The sequence below is a fragment of the Benincasa hispida genome, chromosome 1 (assembly GCF_009727055.1).
Source record: "Benincasa hispida cultivar B227 chromosome 1, ASM972705v1, whole genome shotgun sequence".
Classification (NCBI taxonomy): domain Eukaryota; kingdom Viridiplantae; phylum Streptophyta; class Magnoliopsida; order Cucurbitales; family Cucurbitaceae; genus Benincasa; species Benincasa hispida.
In genome coordinates this window covers 89,672,599-89,693,084 of record NC_052349.1, presented here as the reverse complement: position 1 = coordinate 89,693,084, position 20,486 = coordinate 89,672,599, and the positions used below count along the sequence as shown (strand labels likewise).

General features: G+C 35.9%; 1 protein-coding gene across 1 annotated transcript; it reads left to right on the top strand.

Annotated features, from left to right (window-relative positions):
* Positions 1 to 16,333: 16,333 nt before the first annotated feature.
* LOC120080051 lies at positions 16,334 to 16,963 on the top strand. Its single transcript, XM_039034601.1, has one exon. The coding sequence runs from the start codon at positions 16,334 to 16,336 to the stop codon at positions 16,961 to 16,963; it is 630 nt and encodes a 209-aa protein (XP_038890529.1).
* The last annotated feature ends 3,523 nt before the right edge of the window (positions 16,964 to 20,486 follow it).

The following is a 20,486-nucleotide window of genomic DNA, read 5'->3' as shown; positions in this document are numbered from 1 at the left end:
TAAAGAAAGGAAAACTATGTGGTTAAATGCTACTTAGACTGCACCTAATCATTATTCTTATAAAACGACCCCTAAAATTAACACTAATACATAAATTAAAGCTAGCGGGTTTATGTGTGCCTTCTCTTTCTTAAAAAAATATTTTTTATATATGAAATTTGAATAATGAAGAAAAAATGTAGGTGAGATGTCAACCTCATCAAATGCCGATTGAAGTCTATCCAAAGTTTGATCCAAGTTCGGTCTAAAGCTAAAGTTCAATTGATATGTATATATATATATATATATATATATATTTATATTTATATTTTGTTGTAGTATATTTTACATATTAAAAAAAGTCAACTTTTAAATATTTTAGTTTTTAGTTAATATAAATTTTTTACAAGGGTGTTAAAAGGTAATAAAATGAATAAGAAAATTAAAAAAACTACGTGAAACTTTAAAATATAGAAAATTTTATCAAGTAAAAGTAATAAAAAAACGAAAATTTTTAAAATAAATTAAGTAAATGATAGAAATTGATTAAATTTTAATATAATTTAATTAAGAAAATAAAAATATATATATACATTTAAAATATTAGGATGTGGAAAAAACAATTTCTTAGGATATTTATTGTGCATTTTGGGACAGAATTGGCCTTTACTAAATGGCAGTACGGTACTAAAAGCCATAAGGAAAAACAATGCCAAGGGAGGATTTTGTAGACCTATCAATAGTGGAGGAGAATAATTTCTCTACCTCTTCAATTAAGTGGGTGTCATGTGGTTGTTGTAAATATTAAAATAAAACCCAAAATATTAGTAGATATAACAAAATATAAAATAATTTATAGGTATAGAAATTTTATATTCACTTTTGATGATAGACTATATTGCTTATAGGAGTTTATCAACGATAAGTCTATTACTGATATAAGCCTATCGTCGATAGAATCTATCACTGATAGACTTTGCTATATTTGCAATTCTTTAAAAAATATTGTTATACACTGAATTCGTAGTGCTAAAAGGGCAATCCATTGCAATTACTGAATCCAATTTATGTTATTTTCAGATGAGAACGTACCTTAGGGATTTTAATGTTGGTTTTACTCAGCCTCATCAACAACCCAAAGTCAAAAGGTCGGACCAAGCTCATTTAAGGCTTGATCCAACTTGACCTAAAGTTAACTTTTGATCCGTGCGGCTCAACCCATCACATTTATTCATTGGATTGGATATGAATCACAATTTTGAAACTGGTTGACAAGAGAAAGGATAGATTTTAATTCTTCACTAAAAAAAAAAAGCAAAACAACTTTCTTTTGTAGAAATGACAAAACAAATTAAAAAATAGATAATTTATGAATTTATAAAAGTCCAAATTAGCCTAACCATGAAAATGAGATTCTACTACTTATTAAGAAAGATTTTTAAATACACTGTAATTAAAACCACTTAAATTTATCAACATAGCTTTAATATTGTTAATAAATTTTGAAATTTGGAACCCTAGTAGCTCGGTCATCTTCCCCAAAAGCAAAACATTTGTAGCATCAATCACTTTGAAGAAATAACCAAACGCTCTCCGCTACTCCATGACAATCCCAAAATAGATTCAAAAGCTCGATCTCTATCACTCGATTATCAAGTTACTCCATCGATAATTATAAACTTCATAAGAAAAATCCAGAATTCGAGAGTGAGATCTTTGATTAGCGGTGCTCCGTTCATTCTTTTAAAGAAAAAACCTCAGTATGTATAACGTTCCAAACATTGAGACACATGAATTAGGGATTCAAAGACCATGGAAGTTTCTAAAATCTACAAAGTGATGCTCGACCATTCTCTTGAGGATGATTTCGTTGATAAAAGATAATAAATTATGAACTAAACCCTATATTTTATGTTTAAGACACTTAAAATAAAGATAATGATGCTTCCAAATTTAAAAATAAGAAAAATTAGTTAGAAATAAGATTTATCCTTATATTTAATGCTTATAACAAAATTATAATAAAGATAATGATAAGAACAATTTAAAAATCGTGGGATTTAGTTAGGATTAACAACCAATAGAATATAAATATATATAAAAAATAGATTTAAAAAAAGTAATATAATATGAGATTTGAAATTCAAATCTAACATTTAAAGTTAAAATATTCTTTAGATACAACACTAGAAGACATTTGGCCTTTAATATTGGTTGAAAAATACAAATACGAATATATAATGTCAGTTTTTGAAAAAAAAAATGCCGATGTTTAATGTCAATTTTAAACCGACAATAAAGACATATTTAAAGAAGCAAAATTGTCAGTTAGCTTAATACATTTATTTTTGAGTCAATTGAAACTTTAATAGAAAAAAAAATTGAAAAGTGAGCACGTGTCCTTAGGTTTTGCTTTTTTGCAAATATGTCAAAAAAATTTCCACCTGAAAATTTGATTGTTATCTGATTTCTATGTGATTGATATGTTATTGTTATCTGATTTCTATGTGATTGCTATGTGATTCCAATGTGATTTCCACAACTGCAATTACAAAAAAATTGAAGTCATGACTTTGGTTTCTTAAAATATATTTACCATACAATGCAATTTTTGTATATGTTTTCCTCAAAACACTATAATAAAAATCATTTTCAGTAATAATTTTTAGCGACACCTTACAATATATGTCACAAAATACTATCATTAGCAATGCTATTTAAAGCAACGTCACTAAAAGATTTTGCATGCATCAATGGCGCCACTAAAAGCTTAATAACTTAGCAATGTGTTAAGGCATCACTGAAAGTAAATTTTGTTTTTATAAAGTAGGGCATTTTCACGATTTCCCGCTCCCTATTTCCCCTATTTTCCCGAATTCTCTCTTCCTTTCTTTATTTTCACGATTTTCCTCTCCTTTCTTCCCCATTTTCATGACTTCCCTCTCCTTTCTTCCCCATTTTCACGATTTCCCTCCCCCCTTCCCGATTCCCTTTCCCTCCCTTAATCTATTTCCCCACTCCTCGTCCCTCCTCCTTTCTATTGGAAAAAAAAAAAATATATATCCAGACCCTAAAGCAACAATTTCCATCTTGTTCTTCAATGAACACAAACCACTTACGGTGAACCTACTACGAGTTGCGACAATGGCATCAGACTTTGGAGACCAATCCTTGTGCGACCTAGTCTTTCCTTGCTTGGTTGATAAGTTTCCATCTCGTCTCTCTCAAATCTCTGATTTTCTATCATTTTCCTATTCCTATTGTGGGGTTGTTTTGACTTTTTATAGATGGGACTTTATACGATCACATATCTTACACTGATGTAATATTTCAATACAAAATCTTATATGGTTCCTAAAGTTTGAAACATTTTTGTTCTATTAATGAAATGGACTATTGATACCCACTCTACATATAAACATTACAAGTGTGTAAAACCAGATCTAAAATTTACACAATAGTAAGACTTGCTTTCAAGCTAGTTTAGCCTTTTTTGAATTAAAAAAATCGTTGTTGGGAAATTAAAATTATTTGATAGTGTTTCTACCCTTTTTAGGTAGATTTAAGATATAATGAAAAGACTTTTTGCGTGATGGCTTAAATGTATGAGCCAAGCTTTTTAACATATAGCTCTATTCAATTCTATTGCCGTTCACTTTGCATGTTTGTTATTTTTCAGGTAATGAAACAAAGCATGGAATGATAAAGGGTGTCCTTGAACCAAAAACCTATAGCTGTGGATGTAATGGTCGACAAGGTAACTGGTCCTATATATTTGTTTTTTCAACTTGTGGTGGTTGTTTTTCTGTGGAGGATTTTAAAATTGGAAAGGTTCAATAAAATCTTTTTGTTTCCAAAGCTTGTTGTATTGATTCTTTACTTCTGAAATTTGTTTGAGGTCTATCAAAGCTGCTATTTTTAATGGGTTGTTTGGATCTGAAGGAATTTAGCTACATTGTTTAGATCTGAGGTGAAGTCTCTTAGGTTCACTCTCGTTTTCAATCCAAGTTATTTGTTGTTTAAAAGGTGAAATATTCTTTTAATATTTCTTTGACATTTAGTAATTTGATGTTATTTCAATCTTTCAGCTTTTATTTCGATGATTATGTTTCTTTTTTGTTAAATTATAAATTGGAAAACTTTTTTCTTCAAGAAGAGTTGAACCATAAACTAAGGTTTTTTATTCAGTTTCATTTTCATAAGCCACTGCATAGTCTTGTCACATGGAAATTTATCATTTTTTAAAAAAGAATTATGAAGAAGATGACAATGCTATAGTTAAAAGGATAAAACTAGAAAGTAACTTAGTCAAGAACAAAAAGATGAAGTTATGAACCGCGAGAATTTTATCACTTTTTTATTTTCTACATAACTTCAGCATATTTTACTTTATTTTCATTATCTACATAATATTTTTTTCATTATCACCATTTGGAAGTCACTGAAGAAAAGGCTGGCAATCAACATAGGAATATAGGGAGATTGAGGAAGTAGAGAGAGATTCTAATGTAAAGTCATCAAGAATTTAATGGATGTTGACATCTCCAAACCATTGCTTCAGGTACTCCACACCACAATTCTTGTTGCAAAATCTTACGGAGAATGTAGAATTGAGCCAGGGTATAATGTTGGCCTTGACACTTGAGAGATGTATATATTTTGGTAGATAAAGGAAGTCCAAGATGAAAAAGGGAAAAAAAGGGAAAAAAAAGGGCAAAAGAGGAGTTTTGTTTAGAGTATAAACTGGCAAACTCCTATTCAAAATCGTTTTAGTTCAATGCAACAATGTAATGAGTTACTACATAAAATTTTATCTTTTTAACATATTTCTCTCTTATTGTGCCTCTTTTGGTTGTTAGATCTCTACATAAGACTATAATCAATGCAATGGTTGTCAATGAGGGAGAGTGTAATGGTGGTTGGAGTTATTATTTTACTGTGTTGATTAAACATGGGATGGAAGTGTTGTTGGATATAAACAAGTTCATTCCCTAGTGCTTGTATGCAAAATTAAATTTGTTTGCCTATCGTTAGATTCTCTAAAACTTCCATTTTACTTATTGATAATGCCTCAACTCATTTTCCCATTAGAAAAGCTTATCTTTTATTATATGTTTTTTTATCAATTCACTGACAGAATCATGTTGATATGGGTCGCAGTGAAGAAGTTTGAAACGCAATGCTCAGGATCTTTTAGTACAATGACTAGAAATGGCGTGGAATAGATTTGAGCGGTGCATGAGATCAAATGCAGATCGATTTGATCTTTTTCAAAGTTGATAATATTTTTGACAGTTCAATAATTCATTGGTGAGTATTTAGGTTCTCAGAGCATGTTGGCTTTTGATTTAGCTGCTGTAATTTGGTTCAAATTCCCTAATATTGACTTATACTTCGGGTTAAATCGTGTTTGGAGTCTTCCTTATCTCTTGAGTTTGAATTTGTTTGTTTGTTATGTTTAGTTACTTCTAATTGTTGCGTTTTGCTTTTAAAGATGATGGATTTTGAAAATGATTATGGAAAAAAATGAATGATCTATTTCTTAGCGTGAAGATAATGGTATGCGTCAGACATATGATAAATTATTGTTCAAGCATATTTTGCCAGTTACATACAAATTTTCTAAATCTAACATAAATGTCTTGATAAGCCCAATGTCGAATGCAGGGAATCTAGTGTAGACTAATGCAATATCGACTACTGATCTGTTTACAGTGGGTTACTAATGAAATGTATGCGTTGGTTATATACACTAAACAAACTTAGCACGTTGTCACTAAAGGATTTTATATCTAAGAGTTCCATGAGCGTGTTCAAATCGCTCTGATCTCACCGTGATCGAAATACACATTATACATTAAAAAACATACAGTTATGCAAACAAACACTAATTATCGACATGCTATGAACAAGAAAATAACAAGGGAAAGAGTACCATACCAGTTGAAGACAATCTTCAATCTTCGGCACTCACAGCTGCGGAAAACCTCCACGCGATCTACCAACGCCCAGTGGAAGTGTCGCCTGCAATAGCACGAACAACTGCGAACACGAACGCCGTGGGGACGACACCACCAGTAAAGAGCCTCGGGTATTCTCAGAGTGAGAACCCAAAGCGTAGTCTTTGGTGAATTTGGTAGAGGAAGGAGGAAACACGAATCATGTAGGCGATAAACAAGTGGGAGGAAAAAAGTCGCTATCGCATAGTAGACTGCTTATCGTTTAGGAGGAGCTACATGATCATGTAGGATTTATTGAACGATTGTTTAGGAAAAGGTATACGATCGTTTAGTAAAACCGGCACACTATACGATCGTTTAGAGAATCTATACGATCATGTAGGCAATAGTGTGCGATCGTTTAGGCGCGAGGTGGACGATTGTTTAGGTGGAGAAGAGCTATTGTATAATCTCTCGATTCTTTAAGCGATCGTTTACTTATCACCAACGCGCTCTCTCTTTTTCTTTTTGGGGCCATCGATCAAAATGAAAGCTATTTTCATTTTAACTCATAGGTTACAATAACCAACGTTGCCCCAGTAACCCATGTCCGAACGTGAATTTTGGATTAATTATCATATAATTAACCAACTAATTAATTAATAAATATAATCGTATTATATTTTTATCTTATGTTTGATATCACATATCTACTATAGTATTTTTCTTCTCTACTTGATATAAATCATATTTATATCTTATTTCCTCCAAAATAATGTATCTCGTACATTTAGCCAATTATATCAAATATAATTAACCAGTCTAATCATATCACATATAATCGATTTTTCTCTTGTCAATTTGAACATTTCAAATTAACCCAAACACTAATTCTTGACTTTATCCATGCTACCCAGGGGACCTAATGAACATGTGGCTCGAAGCTCCAACGGTCCGTGAATAGCTGACTAAATTCTTTAGTCACGAGATCCACCATCCGTTAACTGTCAGGCATTCCATTAAAGACCAACAGCCGAACTCTTCTTACCGCAGATATATTTTTGTGTCCATTGGATATAACCAATCATGAGTACGATGACCCTACACAGATGCTCGTAAGTATAACTAGTTCAAATTACCGTTTTGCCCTGTAGTTACATCTCATTCCTTAAGTACCACTGATTTCTCTAATGAACAATACAACATAGTCCAACTATGTGTGAACACCTCTCAGGCCAAGAGCTGTCTCTTATACACATCTAGATGTGTATAAGAGACAGAGCCAAGAGAAGGTGTGTGGTGCCACATCATTCAAGCCCCGGAATCAGCCGTTAAGGGAGCTATCTATCTACTTACCCCTGCCTCGGGGAAAGAGTGAATTCCATCTTGTGTAGCTGACTTCCCAGTTCCCAAATCAAACGAATCCCCAAAATGGTAGGTTTGAATCGGTGACCTAGCCACTAGCACCCAAACAAATCAAAGGATCGTCCTCTGATAACGAGCATAAATGCACGTTATTACAACACAAAGTTATAAAACAATGAAGGATTGCGATGGTAAAAATATATGAAATTGCGTCCAAAAGCGTTAAGTTTATAATATTGCGATCGCATGCGTCCATCGTATTAAAAACAGTTAACTTATATATTTTGTGCAGAAAATGCATTGGCGCAAGGCGAAATTGCGATCCAAACAAATGAACGTCCGAGCGCATTAAGAGATTGAGACTGCAAGGCTATGTGATCGTTTGCGCTCGCAAAAATCTTCTCAAGAAGGTGGCTGCATAAAGCCGGTGTATCAACGTGAAAGCATAATAAATCACGATGGGATAGAAAGCTAATGATGGTTGACTCCGAATTAAGTTGACAAGTCGTTAACGACACTGTAGCAAGTGCACTCAACTTTTCGGTGACAATTATTGACGCATCAGACAGAGAATTAATGTCATCCCATCAGTGCAATCATAAGAGAGAAAAAGCTTTTCTCCCTGAAGCTCTATAAATACGGAAGGCCACCTTCATTGAAGGAGTTTGCCAAGTTTCAGAGTTCACCATATAGACGATAGTTAGCCTTGTTCTTAGTTTTATTATACTTAGAAGGCGGAAGCGAGAAAAGAGAAAAGATGTCGAAAGATTGTCCTGGTTAGCTCAAGAGAGTGTCAGGGAGCGTGGAAAACAGGGAGCGGGCAGATTCTTGCGAGAGCAAGAATATCTTTTGAGCAGAGTAGAGAAGAACAGTGTAAAAGCCTTGGGAAGCAAGAAATTGCAACCAGGCTCTTTATCTTTCTTTCACATTGTCATTCTGTATTTTGATTTCATATATAGAATGGAACTTGCATTTCAACATCTATTCACTTTCTTTAAAATATGCATCAGTAGCTAAAACTGTCGAATGGGTTGAGAAGTTGTAACGACGCGACCCCCTAGGACTTAAGTTAGGTCGTTACTAAATACATGCATGCATGGAACTTAAAACGACACCCTTTTATGGTGAAATAAATACTGAATAAATAAGGTAAGTTCAAAAGTCCTTCATTAAATTAAAATATTAAAAACAAATAATAGGGTACCCATAAGTCATAAATGGAAATAAATAAGTCTGAAAACAAATCTCAAACGATAAGTTTCAAATGTCAAGACTGAAACTTAAAAACATAAAATAACTCTTAAAACATGAGCGAAAGCATAAAAAATAGTCCCCAGTGGCTCGTTCATGGATTCCTCTTGTCATTCACCGGCACGTCTCTACCCTTACCTGAAACATAAACATGAGAAAGGGTGAGTATAAAATACTCAGTAAGTAACTACACTACTAGGTCAGGCTAGACATCTATGTCCTCTAGATGCCTACCTCTGGTGGAGCATATAAACTGCTCTTGTTCTCATGGGCACATAAATACATGAAAAATTGATTTCTATCCTATGGTAGTTAAGTATGCTGGTGAAACCCGAAGGAAACACAAACCCTGTGAATTCTCAAGGAGATACAACCCATGGTGAATCCGGAAGGAGACACAACCCCTGGTAAATCCTAAAGTAGACACAACCCCTGGTGAATCTCAAAGGAGACACAACCCCTGGTGAATCCGGAAAGAGACACAACCCCTGGTAAATTTTAAAGTAGACACAACCCCTGGTGAATCCCCAAGGAAATACAATATCTGATGAATCCCGAAGGAAACACAATTTGGTGAATCCCAAAGGAAACACAATATCAGGTGAATCCCAAAGGGAACACAATATCTAGTGAGCATCTAACTAATCAGTGAGAACACTATCACAATCTCAACATCATAAGTATCACAACATGGTTCTATAACATACATATAGATCTCATCATCATGATTCTACAACGTACATATACCTCTTGTCATCCTAGTCTCATAACATACATATACATCTCATAATCATGGTTCTATAACATACATATAAATTTCTTCATCATGACTCTATAACATACATATGCATCTCATCATCCTCCGATTTAGCAGGATCTCCAATAACAATAATATACTCAAATCATACTAGTATTCAAACATCTCTATGTGCAACTAGTCTTTTAAACCCTCATGTCAGCAAGGCATACATAAACATCAAACTATCAATATATCCTCAATAAATCATAATTATCATTGCCTGGCACTAGGGTAGTTCCAGTAGTAAGATTACTTACCTCAATACTAGATTCAGATATCGATCCAAGCGGCAATCTTCAATAATAAATCTTTGAATTCAATTCCTCAACGAAGCCTAAGCAACAACCACCCTCTATATTCCAATCTCTAAATTCTTTCTTCAATCAAACCCTGCATCCAACTTTTAATCCTTTTCTCCCGTAAAATTTTCAATTCAGAAAGAATTTAACTCACCTCCTTCCACAATGAAATTAATTCTTGACATTAATTTCAAATTAAATTTGTATGACATAACCCCCTTCCAAAATGAAATTAATTCTTGACATTAATTTCAAATTAAATTTATGTGGTGAATTCATTGTAGGGATTGCGTTGATGGAAAATGCATTGTGAAAACAAGTTTTCTCAGCAGGACCCAAGTATAAACCCTACTGAGTTTCCTAGTAAGCCTAGGGTCGAACTCAGGGACTAAGGAAAACAATATGTGGTAATAATTTTTAGATCACTTTGCGTTAACAATTAAATCAATGGTTTGGTTGGTTTGTTGTTTAAGGTATAAAAAGTATGCAGCGGATTTGAGAAAAGAGTAATTATGCGACAAATACATTAAGTATGCAGCAGAACGGGTTGAGAAGGTCTTTAGCTAGGGTTTCCTGAAAATACGTTCAAACTATGCGATCATGCTACATTCATACGACAACAAATCATTTTCCAATGCAAATGCAGTGGCTCTTAATTTTAGGACGCATGCGATGAATGCGATAGTGTTTATAAAGCTTATTCCTAAGTCTCTACTTCTTGCCTATGCGATGATGCAAGATGCACACAAGGACAAGGTGACCGCATACAATCCTAACCTATCTCTAGGATGCATGCGATGTGTTAATAGCAAACAAAGCTTATTCCTAAGCTTGTATCTCTTGTTTATGCGTTTCTAGTCTAACTTTCTCGAGCCTAGATTCTAACCTGAGTTTTCCAAGCCTAGATTCTATCCTTAGACTTCCCTCCCGAGTATCTCTAATGGACGAATGACGCATACATAAGACAAGATAATCGCATAGAATGAAGATCCCAAGTTATGCTAGCTAAGTGCTTCTCAACTCATTCGACAGATTTAGCTACTTATGCGTAACATACAGAGAGTGAACAGATATAAAGATGCAATTTCCATTTCTATATATAAGTTCAGAGTACAAAATGACAATGGAAATAAAGGTAGAGAGCCTAGTAGCAATTCCTTGCTTCCCAAGGCTTTTACACTGTTATCTCTATTATGCTCAAAAGATGTTCTTGCTTCCACAAGAGTTGGCCCTCTCTCTGGTTTCAACGCTTCTGGAACTCTTCCAAGTTCACCAGAACGATCTCTCGGTATAATCTCCCTTCGCTCGCTTCCGCCTTCTAAGTAAAAGAATACTATGAACAAGACTATTTCTATCTAAGGAGAAAATTATTTACTGAACGAACTCCTTCATTGAAGGTGGCCTTTGGTATTTATAGAGCTTCGGGGTGAAAGACTTCTTCTCTCTTATGATTGCACTGATGGGATAGCATTAATTTTCTGTCTGATGCGCCAAATATTTGTCACCGAAAAGTTGAGTATACTTGCTATAGTAGGTCGTTAACGGCTTGTCAACTTAATTCGGAATCGACCGTCATTAGCTTTCTGTCCCATCGTGATTTATTACACTTTTCACCCAGATGCGCCCACCATGATGCGCCGACTCTATGCGGCAACCTTTTTTAGTAGATCTTCACGAGCGTAAATTATCGCATAGCCTTGCGTCAACGCAATCTCTTAATGCGCTCGGACGTTAATTTCTTTGGATCGCATTATCCGCCTTGTGTCAATGCATATTCTGCACAAAAATACATAAGTTAACTATTTTAATGCGATGGACGCATGCGATCGTAATATTGTGAACTTAATGCTTTTGGACGCAATATTGTATATTTTTATCATCGCAATCCTGCATTGTTTTATAACTTAGCACAATAACATGCATTGTTGCCCGTTATCAAGAATTGGAGGATAATATTTAAATTTGATTCAAGTATTAGGCTTTCATGATTATGGAATTAGTGTTTAATGAATTTTGTATTTGATATTAAATTAATATAATTAATTAAACTGCTTAATTAATTATTAAGGACTAATTTTATTTGAAACTAATTATTGAATTAATTTTGTATAAATTAATGAAATTTTATATAATATTAATTATTGAATTAATATATAAAATTATAATTCCATTTAGCCTAATTGTTTAAGGTGTGATCANATTTTCAAATGGAGAGAGAAAATGCATTTATTTGCTGATATTTTTCCCCTTATTTAATTTAATTGGATAGAAAAAATAAATTAATGAAATTTTATATAATATTAATTATTGAATTAATATATAAAATTATAATTCCATTTAGCCTAATTGTTTAAGGTGTGATCATGTTATGCAAAGATATTCCATGCTGGATTTGAACAAAACAACTCAAAATTGTTGAAGTTGAGGGCACATAAATCTTGAAAAATGAGAGAAATAGGTTCTCTCTAGTTCTTGACTCAAGGATTTGAAATTCTCCTAATTCCCTTGATAATTCCAACTCATTTTTTGGTTTCACCATCCAACCTAAAATCCTAGAGGATAGTAGGGAAGATCAAGTGGTGGTCTACATATCGTTGAAGAGAAGATTCAAGCAGAATTTGAAGATTGAAGACTTCTTCAAAGGTATATTTTCAAAACCCTATTTTAGTTCTTCAACATGCTTGCTTAACTGCTAAAATTGATTGAATTAGAGTGCTTAATGATCATGATTGCTTCTGTTAATTGCATAATAACTCCATCAATTGGTATCAAAACACGATTTAAGTACTCAATTCGTGTTTAAATTTAGCTCGCTGGGTAATTTTCATAGGTTGTATGCAAATGAGAGCTGATATGAATAATTTCAGTTTTGACATTGAAATTCTCGTCAATTAAGTGTTAATTGTTATAATTGGCTCTTTGTTTGTGGGTCTTAATGTGTGATTAAGTGTCTATAAATTTACTATAGTCAATAAAATTGCAATTAGGTTATAACTAAAGAAAGAAACAAGAGAGACACTACAAGAAAATTGACCTTTTTCGAAGGTCAAAACCTTCGAAAAAAAACATTTAATAGACCTTCGATACATTTTTTTCAAAGGTTATCTCAATCTTTGAAAGGTGTCAAAATAGATTCCGTCGTAAAAACTTTTTCAAAAGTTTACCAACCTTAGAAAAGTATTATTTTTCAAAGGTTATATATCTTTGATAATTATCAAATTATTTATCGATAATTATCTATTATCAAGTAGTCTTTTGCAAAGGTTTTCATTATTTTTAAAAGTTTATCATGTTATTTTAAAAAGTTTTAAAACCTTCATAAAAAAATATCTATCAACAATTTTATATCCTTCGAAAATTCTCTTACAAAACCTTTTAGCACATTTATTGACAAATCTCGGAAAGTTGTTTTTACTAATTCATCTACATATATGATAACTTGTAGAAATACAAGTTATTTTTGCTCTTAAGTTGGAACAACTAAGGTTTTTAATTTCCTCATTTTTAGTAGAAATGCATGGATTTATTCAAACATCAACAAACTCATGGAAAAGAAGTTTTATTACTAAATATCGCGGCACTAACGCACTGTATTGCAGGATTTCAATGGAAGGATTAACATTAACGCATTAGACAAGTGCGGCAGGAAAAGCTCTAACGCATGGGCCATGTGTCGGAGGGAGTTCAACGTAGAGAAGATTCATTGCTCCAGGCAGATTGTGTCAAATCACCACTTGCAAATATGGGCAACTGAAGCAGGCGGCGTCTGAAAAGCTTCCGAGAGTCAGGCGGCTAACCAGGACATGGACTTTAATGCTGACCAGGTCATGGACTTTAGTGCTGCCCATTCACCAAGTGGACGTGACCAACGCCTATAAATAGATGAAGCCCCTCCAAAGTTAAGGAGTTCGAAAATCATCAAGATCCTTACTCTATGTAAATTGTAGTTATAATCTTAGTTTTGTAGAAGTTGTGCCGTGGTGTTGAGACGATCAAAAGGGTTGAGAACCACCAACACCGTCGGTCGGGGAGCGGTGGAAACCACTTTTGAGAAAGATACTCCGTCCACTGCCTATACAAGTGATTGTACACAACGAGATTGAGCAAAATAACTACAAGAGATTGTATTCTTTGGCTTGACTCAGTTTCCTTCTTATTTATCGCTTTCACTCCATTAGATTGAATATTGTTTTTGTAAAGACTCCTTGTTTCTTATAAAATTCATATGTTTGATCCATCATACTTACTATTGTTTATCTCTTATTTATGTTGAACGCATTAATACTTTATGCACAACTTCATTCTAATGCTCAAGCCAACTTGAAAACTTGGTAAAAGCATCTTTAACTTAGATTGTTCGAAAGAATAACTAAGCTGCATCAAGTAGAACGTCTAGTATAGCTAGAGATAGACTTACTGGTGTTTCCTGTATTTTGTGTTAGACGCATGCATCCTAGAGATAGGATTTTTATGTTATTCGCTTTGAGAAGTGTTGAGTAAGGTCTAACGCATAAACAAAAAGATAAGCAAATCATTCCATCTCATCCACATCACATCTTAGTTGTGTACGTTCATCTTAGATCGACACGTCCACATACCTTAAATTCCATTTTCGCATGACCCATCATTCACCACTCAACTCTTTTGTATCTTCTTACATAAACACAGCAAGTTAGTATAAATAATACATTTCTCATATTCATTTAGGAAAACCCCTATAGTAGATACAATGCAAGGTCTGCGTTTGGTTAACTGAATCCCTGAGATCGACCCTGGACTTGCCATGAATCTAAATTAGATTTATACTTGGGTCTAGTTTAGGAAAATTTAAACGTCATTAGAAGAAGTTGTATGCGTTCTGTGCATATTACTAATGCTCCAACGCATTACCATTACTTAGACGCATCAATGCATAAACACATCACTTATACTTAGAACTTATTTCTCCTATTTATTCTTTACGATACACTCCTAGAACATCTCACGATAGAAACAAAAAAAAGTATTTGGGGCCGTTGTCGGGGATTCAGAAACAAGAACTAACCAGAAATTTTGTTTGTATCTGTTGTAGGAACACTTCAGTCAAGGTAGTATTACAAGCTACGCCTAAGCTTGTGAACGTTTATGAACAGGGAGAGCACTACTGAATTCAGATACGACCCCGAGATTTAAAGAACCTTCCGACGTAGGAACCAATCCAACTGCCGTCGAAGGTTGAGGCAAAAATTACTCAGACAACAGAACAGGCAACGAGGAATGGCGAAAGAACAACCAAATCAGCAACTAGCTCATGCTGCACAGAATCTGATCCTAATGGCGAATAGCAGCACGCGTCCTATGAGGGAATACACGTCCCCTGTACTGTATGATTTATCTCCAGGAATCATATACCCAACGCCGGATGGAACCAGGTTCGAAATGAAATCTGTTATGCTTCAAATGCTCCAGACTATTGGAAAATTTAGGGGTGTTCGTGGTGAAGATCCTCATGTCCATATGAAGCGTTTCCTGGAAACATGTAATTCATTTGTTATTCATGGAATCACCCCAGGGCGATCAGGCTTGTCTTTGTTTCCCTATTCTCTGCGTGATGATGCAAAACAATGGGTGAGTTCACTAGAGCCTGGTGAAATCACCACTTGGGAGAAGTTGGTGGAAAAATTTATGCAAAAATACTTCCCACCTACCACCAACGAGAGGAGGCATCGAGAAATTATGAACTTTGAACAAGAAGATGCTGAGACCTTAAGCGTCGTATGGGAGCATTTTAAGGGCTTGGACAAGAATTGCCTGAACCATGGACTACCACTGACTATTCAAAAGGAGACATTTTTTGGAGGATTGAATAGAGCATCACAGATGGTAGTAGATGCTGCAGCGGCTGGTGGACTTCTGGAAAAATCCTATACTGAGGCTAAAGAAATACTAGACTGCATTGCTAAACACAATATGTAATGGGTGGATGATACATATGATGGAAGAAATGACAGGAGAAGGAGATCTCAGAATGTTAATTCTCTTGATGCCAACGCAATAGCCACACTTTCTACTCAAGTGGCTATGATGACCAGCCTTCTGCAGAACATAACGCTAAGTAACGCATCAAACCAGCAGAAGGTGAATCAGGTAGAGGCGTTTGGGTAGCCCATGGTTAGCTGTGTGGGTTGCGGAGATCTTCACTCATATGCTGAGTGTCCACAAAACCCTCAGTCAGTATGTTTCATAAAAACAACCTATTCTCTAATACATATAACCCTGGATGGAGAAACCATTCGAATTTTTCTTGGACAAGAGGAAATCAGCAGGAGCACCACCCAGAGGTGAACCATCAGCAAAGGAATGGACCGTCACATTTCAACAAACGCACCAGCAGGTTCAACAGCCCTTTAATAGAGGAGGACTGGCATCGAGCTTAAGATCTCTTTTTGAGAACCTATTGAAGGAGAACATAGCCCAGAATGACGCGTTACTGAAAAGCCAGGCGTCATCAATCAGAAACCTGGAGATCTAGGTAGGGTAGATAGCAAGCGAGTTTTTCAAACAGGCAGCCTGGAGTTCTACCTAGCAATACCAAAACACCTGGGAACAATAATGGGAAGGAGCAATGTCACGCGGTGACGTTACGAAGTGGAAGAGGTCTTGAAGAAAAAAGAGGGAATCCAAGAAACAACAGTCCTTCGAAAGAACGCATTACACGTTCAATGGACCAGGAAGAAAGAACGCCCGAGACTATAAGCCATTCAGAAACCAGCACGTCTAACGCGGGAAAGCCTGAGGTGCTGCTGAATGCACCATTCCCTAGGCATCTGATGAAGAAGAATGATGAACATCAATTCAAGCGCTTTCTTGAGCTCCTAAATCAGCTGCATATCAACATTCCACTTATACAGGCTTTGAAGCAGATTCCAACATATGTAAAAATTTTTAAGGACATTTTAACGAAGAAGAGAAGAGTCAGTGAGAAAGAAGTGATAGCGCTAACACATGAATGTAATGCGTTAGTAAGCAATAATCTACCAAAGAAGCAGAAGGACCCTGGGAGCTTGACGGTTCCTTGTTTGATAAGAGGATTGGATGTGGGTCATGCGTTGTGCGATCTAGGAGCTAGCATTAATCTTATGCCACTTTCAATATTTAAGAAATTGGGGATTGGCAAAGCACAACCTACTTCTGTCACCCTTCAGCTCGCTGACAGAACAATTAAGTATCCAGAAGGGAAGAATGAAGACGATTTGGTGAAGGTTGACAATCTCATATTCCCAGCAGACTTTTTATCTTGCACTACGAAACAGATAGGGAGGTACCAATTATCCTTGGACGCCTCTTCTTAGCTACTGGGAAAGTTTTAATTGACGTACATAAAGGCGAATTAACTATGCGCGTGGACAATAAAGAGGTGAAGTTTAATGTGCTCAATGCATTAAAATTCCCATACAGTGAGGATTGTCAACTAAACAGTATTGAGTTGCCTAAAGAAGAGACTCACGTATGTGAGGTCCTCGCATTGGAGAAGACCCTGAAGGAATCAGAGCTGCCAAGTCTGAGTGAGCGGCGGATAAAACCAATGCGTCCATCACTTGAAGAACCACCAGAACTCGAATTGAAACAGTTACCTGAACACTTGAAATATGCATTCCTTGGAACCAACAATACTTTACCTGTGATCATTTCCGCAAATCTTACAGATCTTAATGAGAAATCTCTCTTGCAGATGCTAAAAAAGCACAAGCGTGCAATAGGCTGGACGCTTGCGGATATCCGTGGGATAAGTTCATCTTAGGTTGAAAGAAGGGAAGTCAGGGTCAATCGAACCTCAAAGAAGGTTGAACCCCATAATGAAATAAGTGGTCAAAAAGGAGATTTTAAAATGGTTAGACGCAGGAGTTATTTATCCAATATCCGACAGTAGTTGTGTAAGTCCAGTTCAATGCATTCCCAAGAAAGGGGGAACAACCATGATAGCCAACAGTAATAATGAACTCATACCCTCGAGAACTGTCACGGGCTGGCGCATCTGTATGGATTACCAGAAGCTCAACTCAACAACTAAGAAAGACCACTTCCCCCTTCCTTTCATCGATCAAATGCTTGACAGACTTGTAGGTAAAGAATTTTATTGCTTGCTCGATGGTTATTCTGGTTACAACCGGATTCTGATAGATCCGGAAGATCAAGAGAAGACTATGTTTACTTGTCCCTTTGGAACGTTTGCATTCAGACGCATGCCCTTTGGGTTGTGTAACGCACCAGGGACATTTCAAAGATGTATGATGGCTATCTTCTCTGACTTCCTAGAAAAGACCGTTGAAGTCTTCATGGACGATTTTTTAGTCTTTGGAGACTCATTCCAGTCATGCCTAGATAATTTGCAAGCCGTCGTCGCTCGATGCGAAGAGACAAACTTGGTCCTAAATTGGGAGAAATATCACTTCATGGCGACTGAAGGAATTTTCTTGGGTCAAAAGTATCTAAGGTTGGCTTGGAAGTAAATGAATCCAAAATTGATGTCATTGCAAAACTTCCACCACCAGCAAATTTTAAAACCTTACGAAGTTTTCTAGGGCATGCTGGCTTCTATAGATGGTTTGTTAGTGGATTCTCTCAGATTACGCGACCTCTGAGCGCACTACGAAAGGCGAACCAGCCCTATGACTTTAACAAAGACTACACTGACGCGTTTGAGATTTTGAAGTATGCGTTGACGACAACCCTAGTACTGATAACACCGGACTGGACGCAATGCTTTATTCTTATGTACGACGCGAGTGATATGGCAGTAGGAACTATGTTTGGGCAAAAGAAGGGTAACTTGATACATCCCATCTCCCACGTGTCGAAAACACTAAATAACTCTCAGGAACATTATACCACTACTAAAAAATAGAAGTTGGCTATAGTATTTGGTATTAAAAAATTTCGATCTTACTTAGTTGGTGTGTCAGCCATCATATACATCGACCACTCAGCCATTAAATTCCTGATGAGCAAAAAAGACACAAAGCCAAGATTGATAAGATGAGTACTACTATGACAGGAGTTTGACATTGATATCCAGGACAAAAAAGGAACAGAAAATCAAATGGCTGACCACCTGTCCAGGGTAGAGAATCAAGAAATGCAAGGCCAATAAAGTGACTTCAAGGATGCATTTCCTGATGAAAGCCTGTTTAGAGTTGAAGGCATAGAACCTTGGTATGCGGACATAATCAATTATTTAACCATCAAGCAATTCCCTAGGAACTTTCAACTCTAAGTAGAAGAAACGGTTAATTCATGACAACATGTTTTATTTTTAGGATGAACCGTTTCTATACAAACAAGGTCCTGACTCCATACTGCATCGATGTGTTCCAGAGGAGGAGACACAACGCATTTTAGCTGAGTATCATAACTCTCCTTATGAAGGGCATTTCGGTGGGCAAAGAACCACAGCGAAGGTCCTTCAAAACGAGTACTTTTGGCCTACCCTCTTTAAAGACGCAAAAGAGTTTATTAAAAAATGTGACCCCTGCCAACGCACTGGAAATATTTCTTCAAGGGACGCAATGCCCTTAATAATATTCTCGAAGTTGAGTTGTTCGATGTTTGAGGCATAGATTTTATGGGACCTTTTCCCCTGTCCTGTGGCCAACAGTACATCCTGTTAGCAGTAGATTATGTATCTAAGTGAGTAGAAGTAGTGGCCTGTGCCAGGAATGATGCGTCCACTGTATCTAAGTTTCTTACCAGAAATATCTTTGCACGTTATGGAACGCCAAGAGCCTTGATAAGCGATGAAGGTACGCACTTTATTAATCGCATCATTTCCAAATTACTTGCAAAATATAATGTTAGGCATAAGATTGCCATTGCCTACCACCCTCAAATCGAGAAATCAAGTCCATCTTAGAAAAGGTCGTCAATGCAACGCGGAAAGATTGGGCACAGAGGCTGGATGAGGCGCTCTGGGCCTACAGGACTGCGTACAAAACTCCTATAGGTATGTCTCCATACTCTCTCGTATTTGGAAAAGCCTGTCATTTACCTGTAGAGTTGGAGCACAAGGCACTTTAGACAGTGAAGAAGTTGAAACATGAACTTGGATGCCACGGGCATTCAAAGCAAACTTCAGCTCAACGAGCTCGAGGAGTGGCGATTGAATGCATACGAAAACAACAAGCTGTACAAGGAAAAGACAAAGCGTTGGCATGATCAACGCTTCAGTAAGAAAGAACTTGTTGTTGGTAAAAAAGTTTTATTGTTCAACTCACGTCTATGTTTGTTTCCAAGAAAGCTAAAATCCAGGTGGCCAGGACCTTTTATTATTAAAGCAATCTTCCCATATGGAACTGTGAAATAACTCGAGAAGATGGCACCAACGTGTTCAATATAAATGGCCAAAGAGTTAAGCCTTACTTTGTAGATGGATTGGATCGCTAGAAGTCATCTCTCGCATTACGCGTACCCACTTGAGGCCCGCGTCGAAGTATTCCTGCATTTACAACGCCATATATTCCAGGGACGCTTCTCTCACCCTTGTCTTTTTGCATTTTGTATTCAATGATGTATTTGAATTTGTTGATTTAGTTGTTTGGATGTTTTTAAATTCATTGTCTTTGCTTTTACAAAAATTGGAAACTTGTTTGTTTTTCTTTAAAAAGTTGTGTATGATTGAATTTGAAACAACGGACGCGTTAGACGCAAGTTTAATGCATGGCCCAGTTGAAGGGACGCGTCTCGAGAACAAAAAAACACTCGAGTATTTAGATAACCGAGACGACCCTTCAACTTTACATTTATTATAGACATCAGCCACAATCACATCTCTGCCTATAAAAGGGCCCAACAATCCGAGTCTTCTTCTTTTTCTTCTTC

Coding starts and splice junctions, on each gene's coding strand:
- LOC120080051 (XM_039034601.1), top strand. CDS start 16,334: ATGGACCAGGAAGAAAGAACGCCCGAGACTATAAGCCATTCAGAAACC.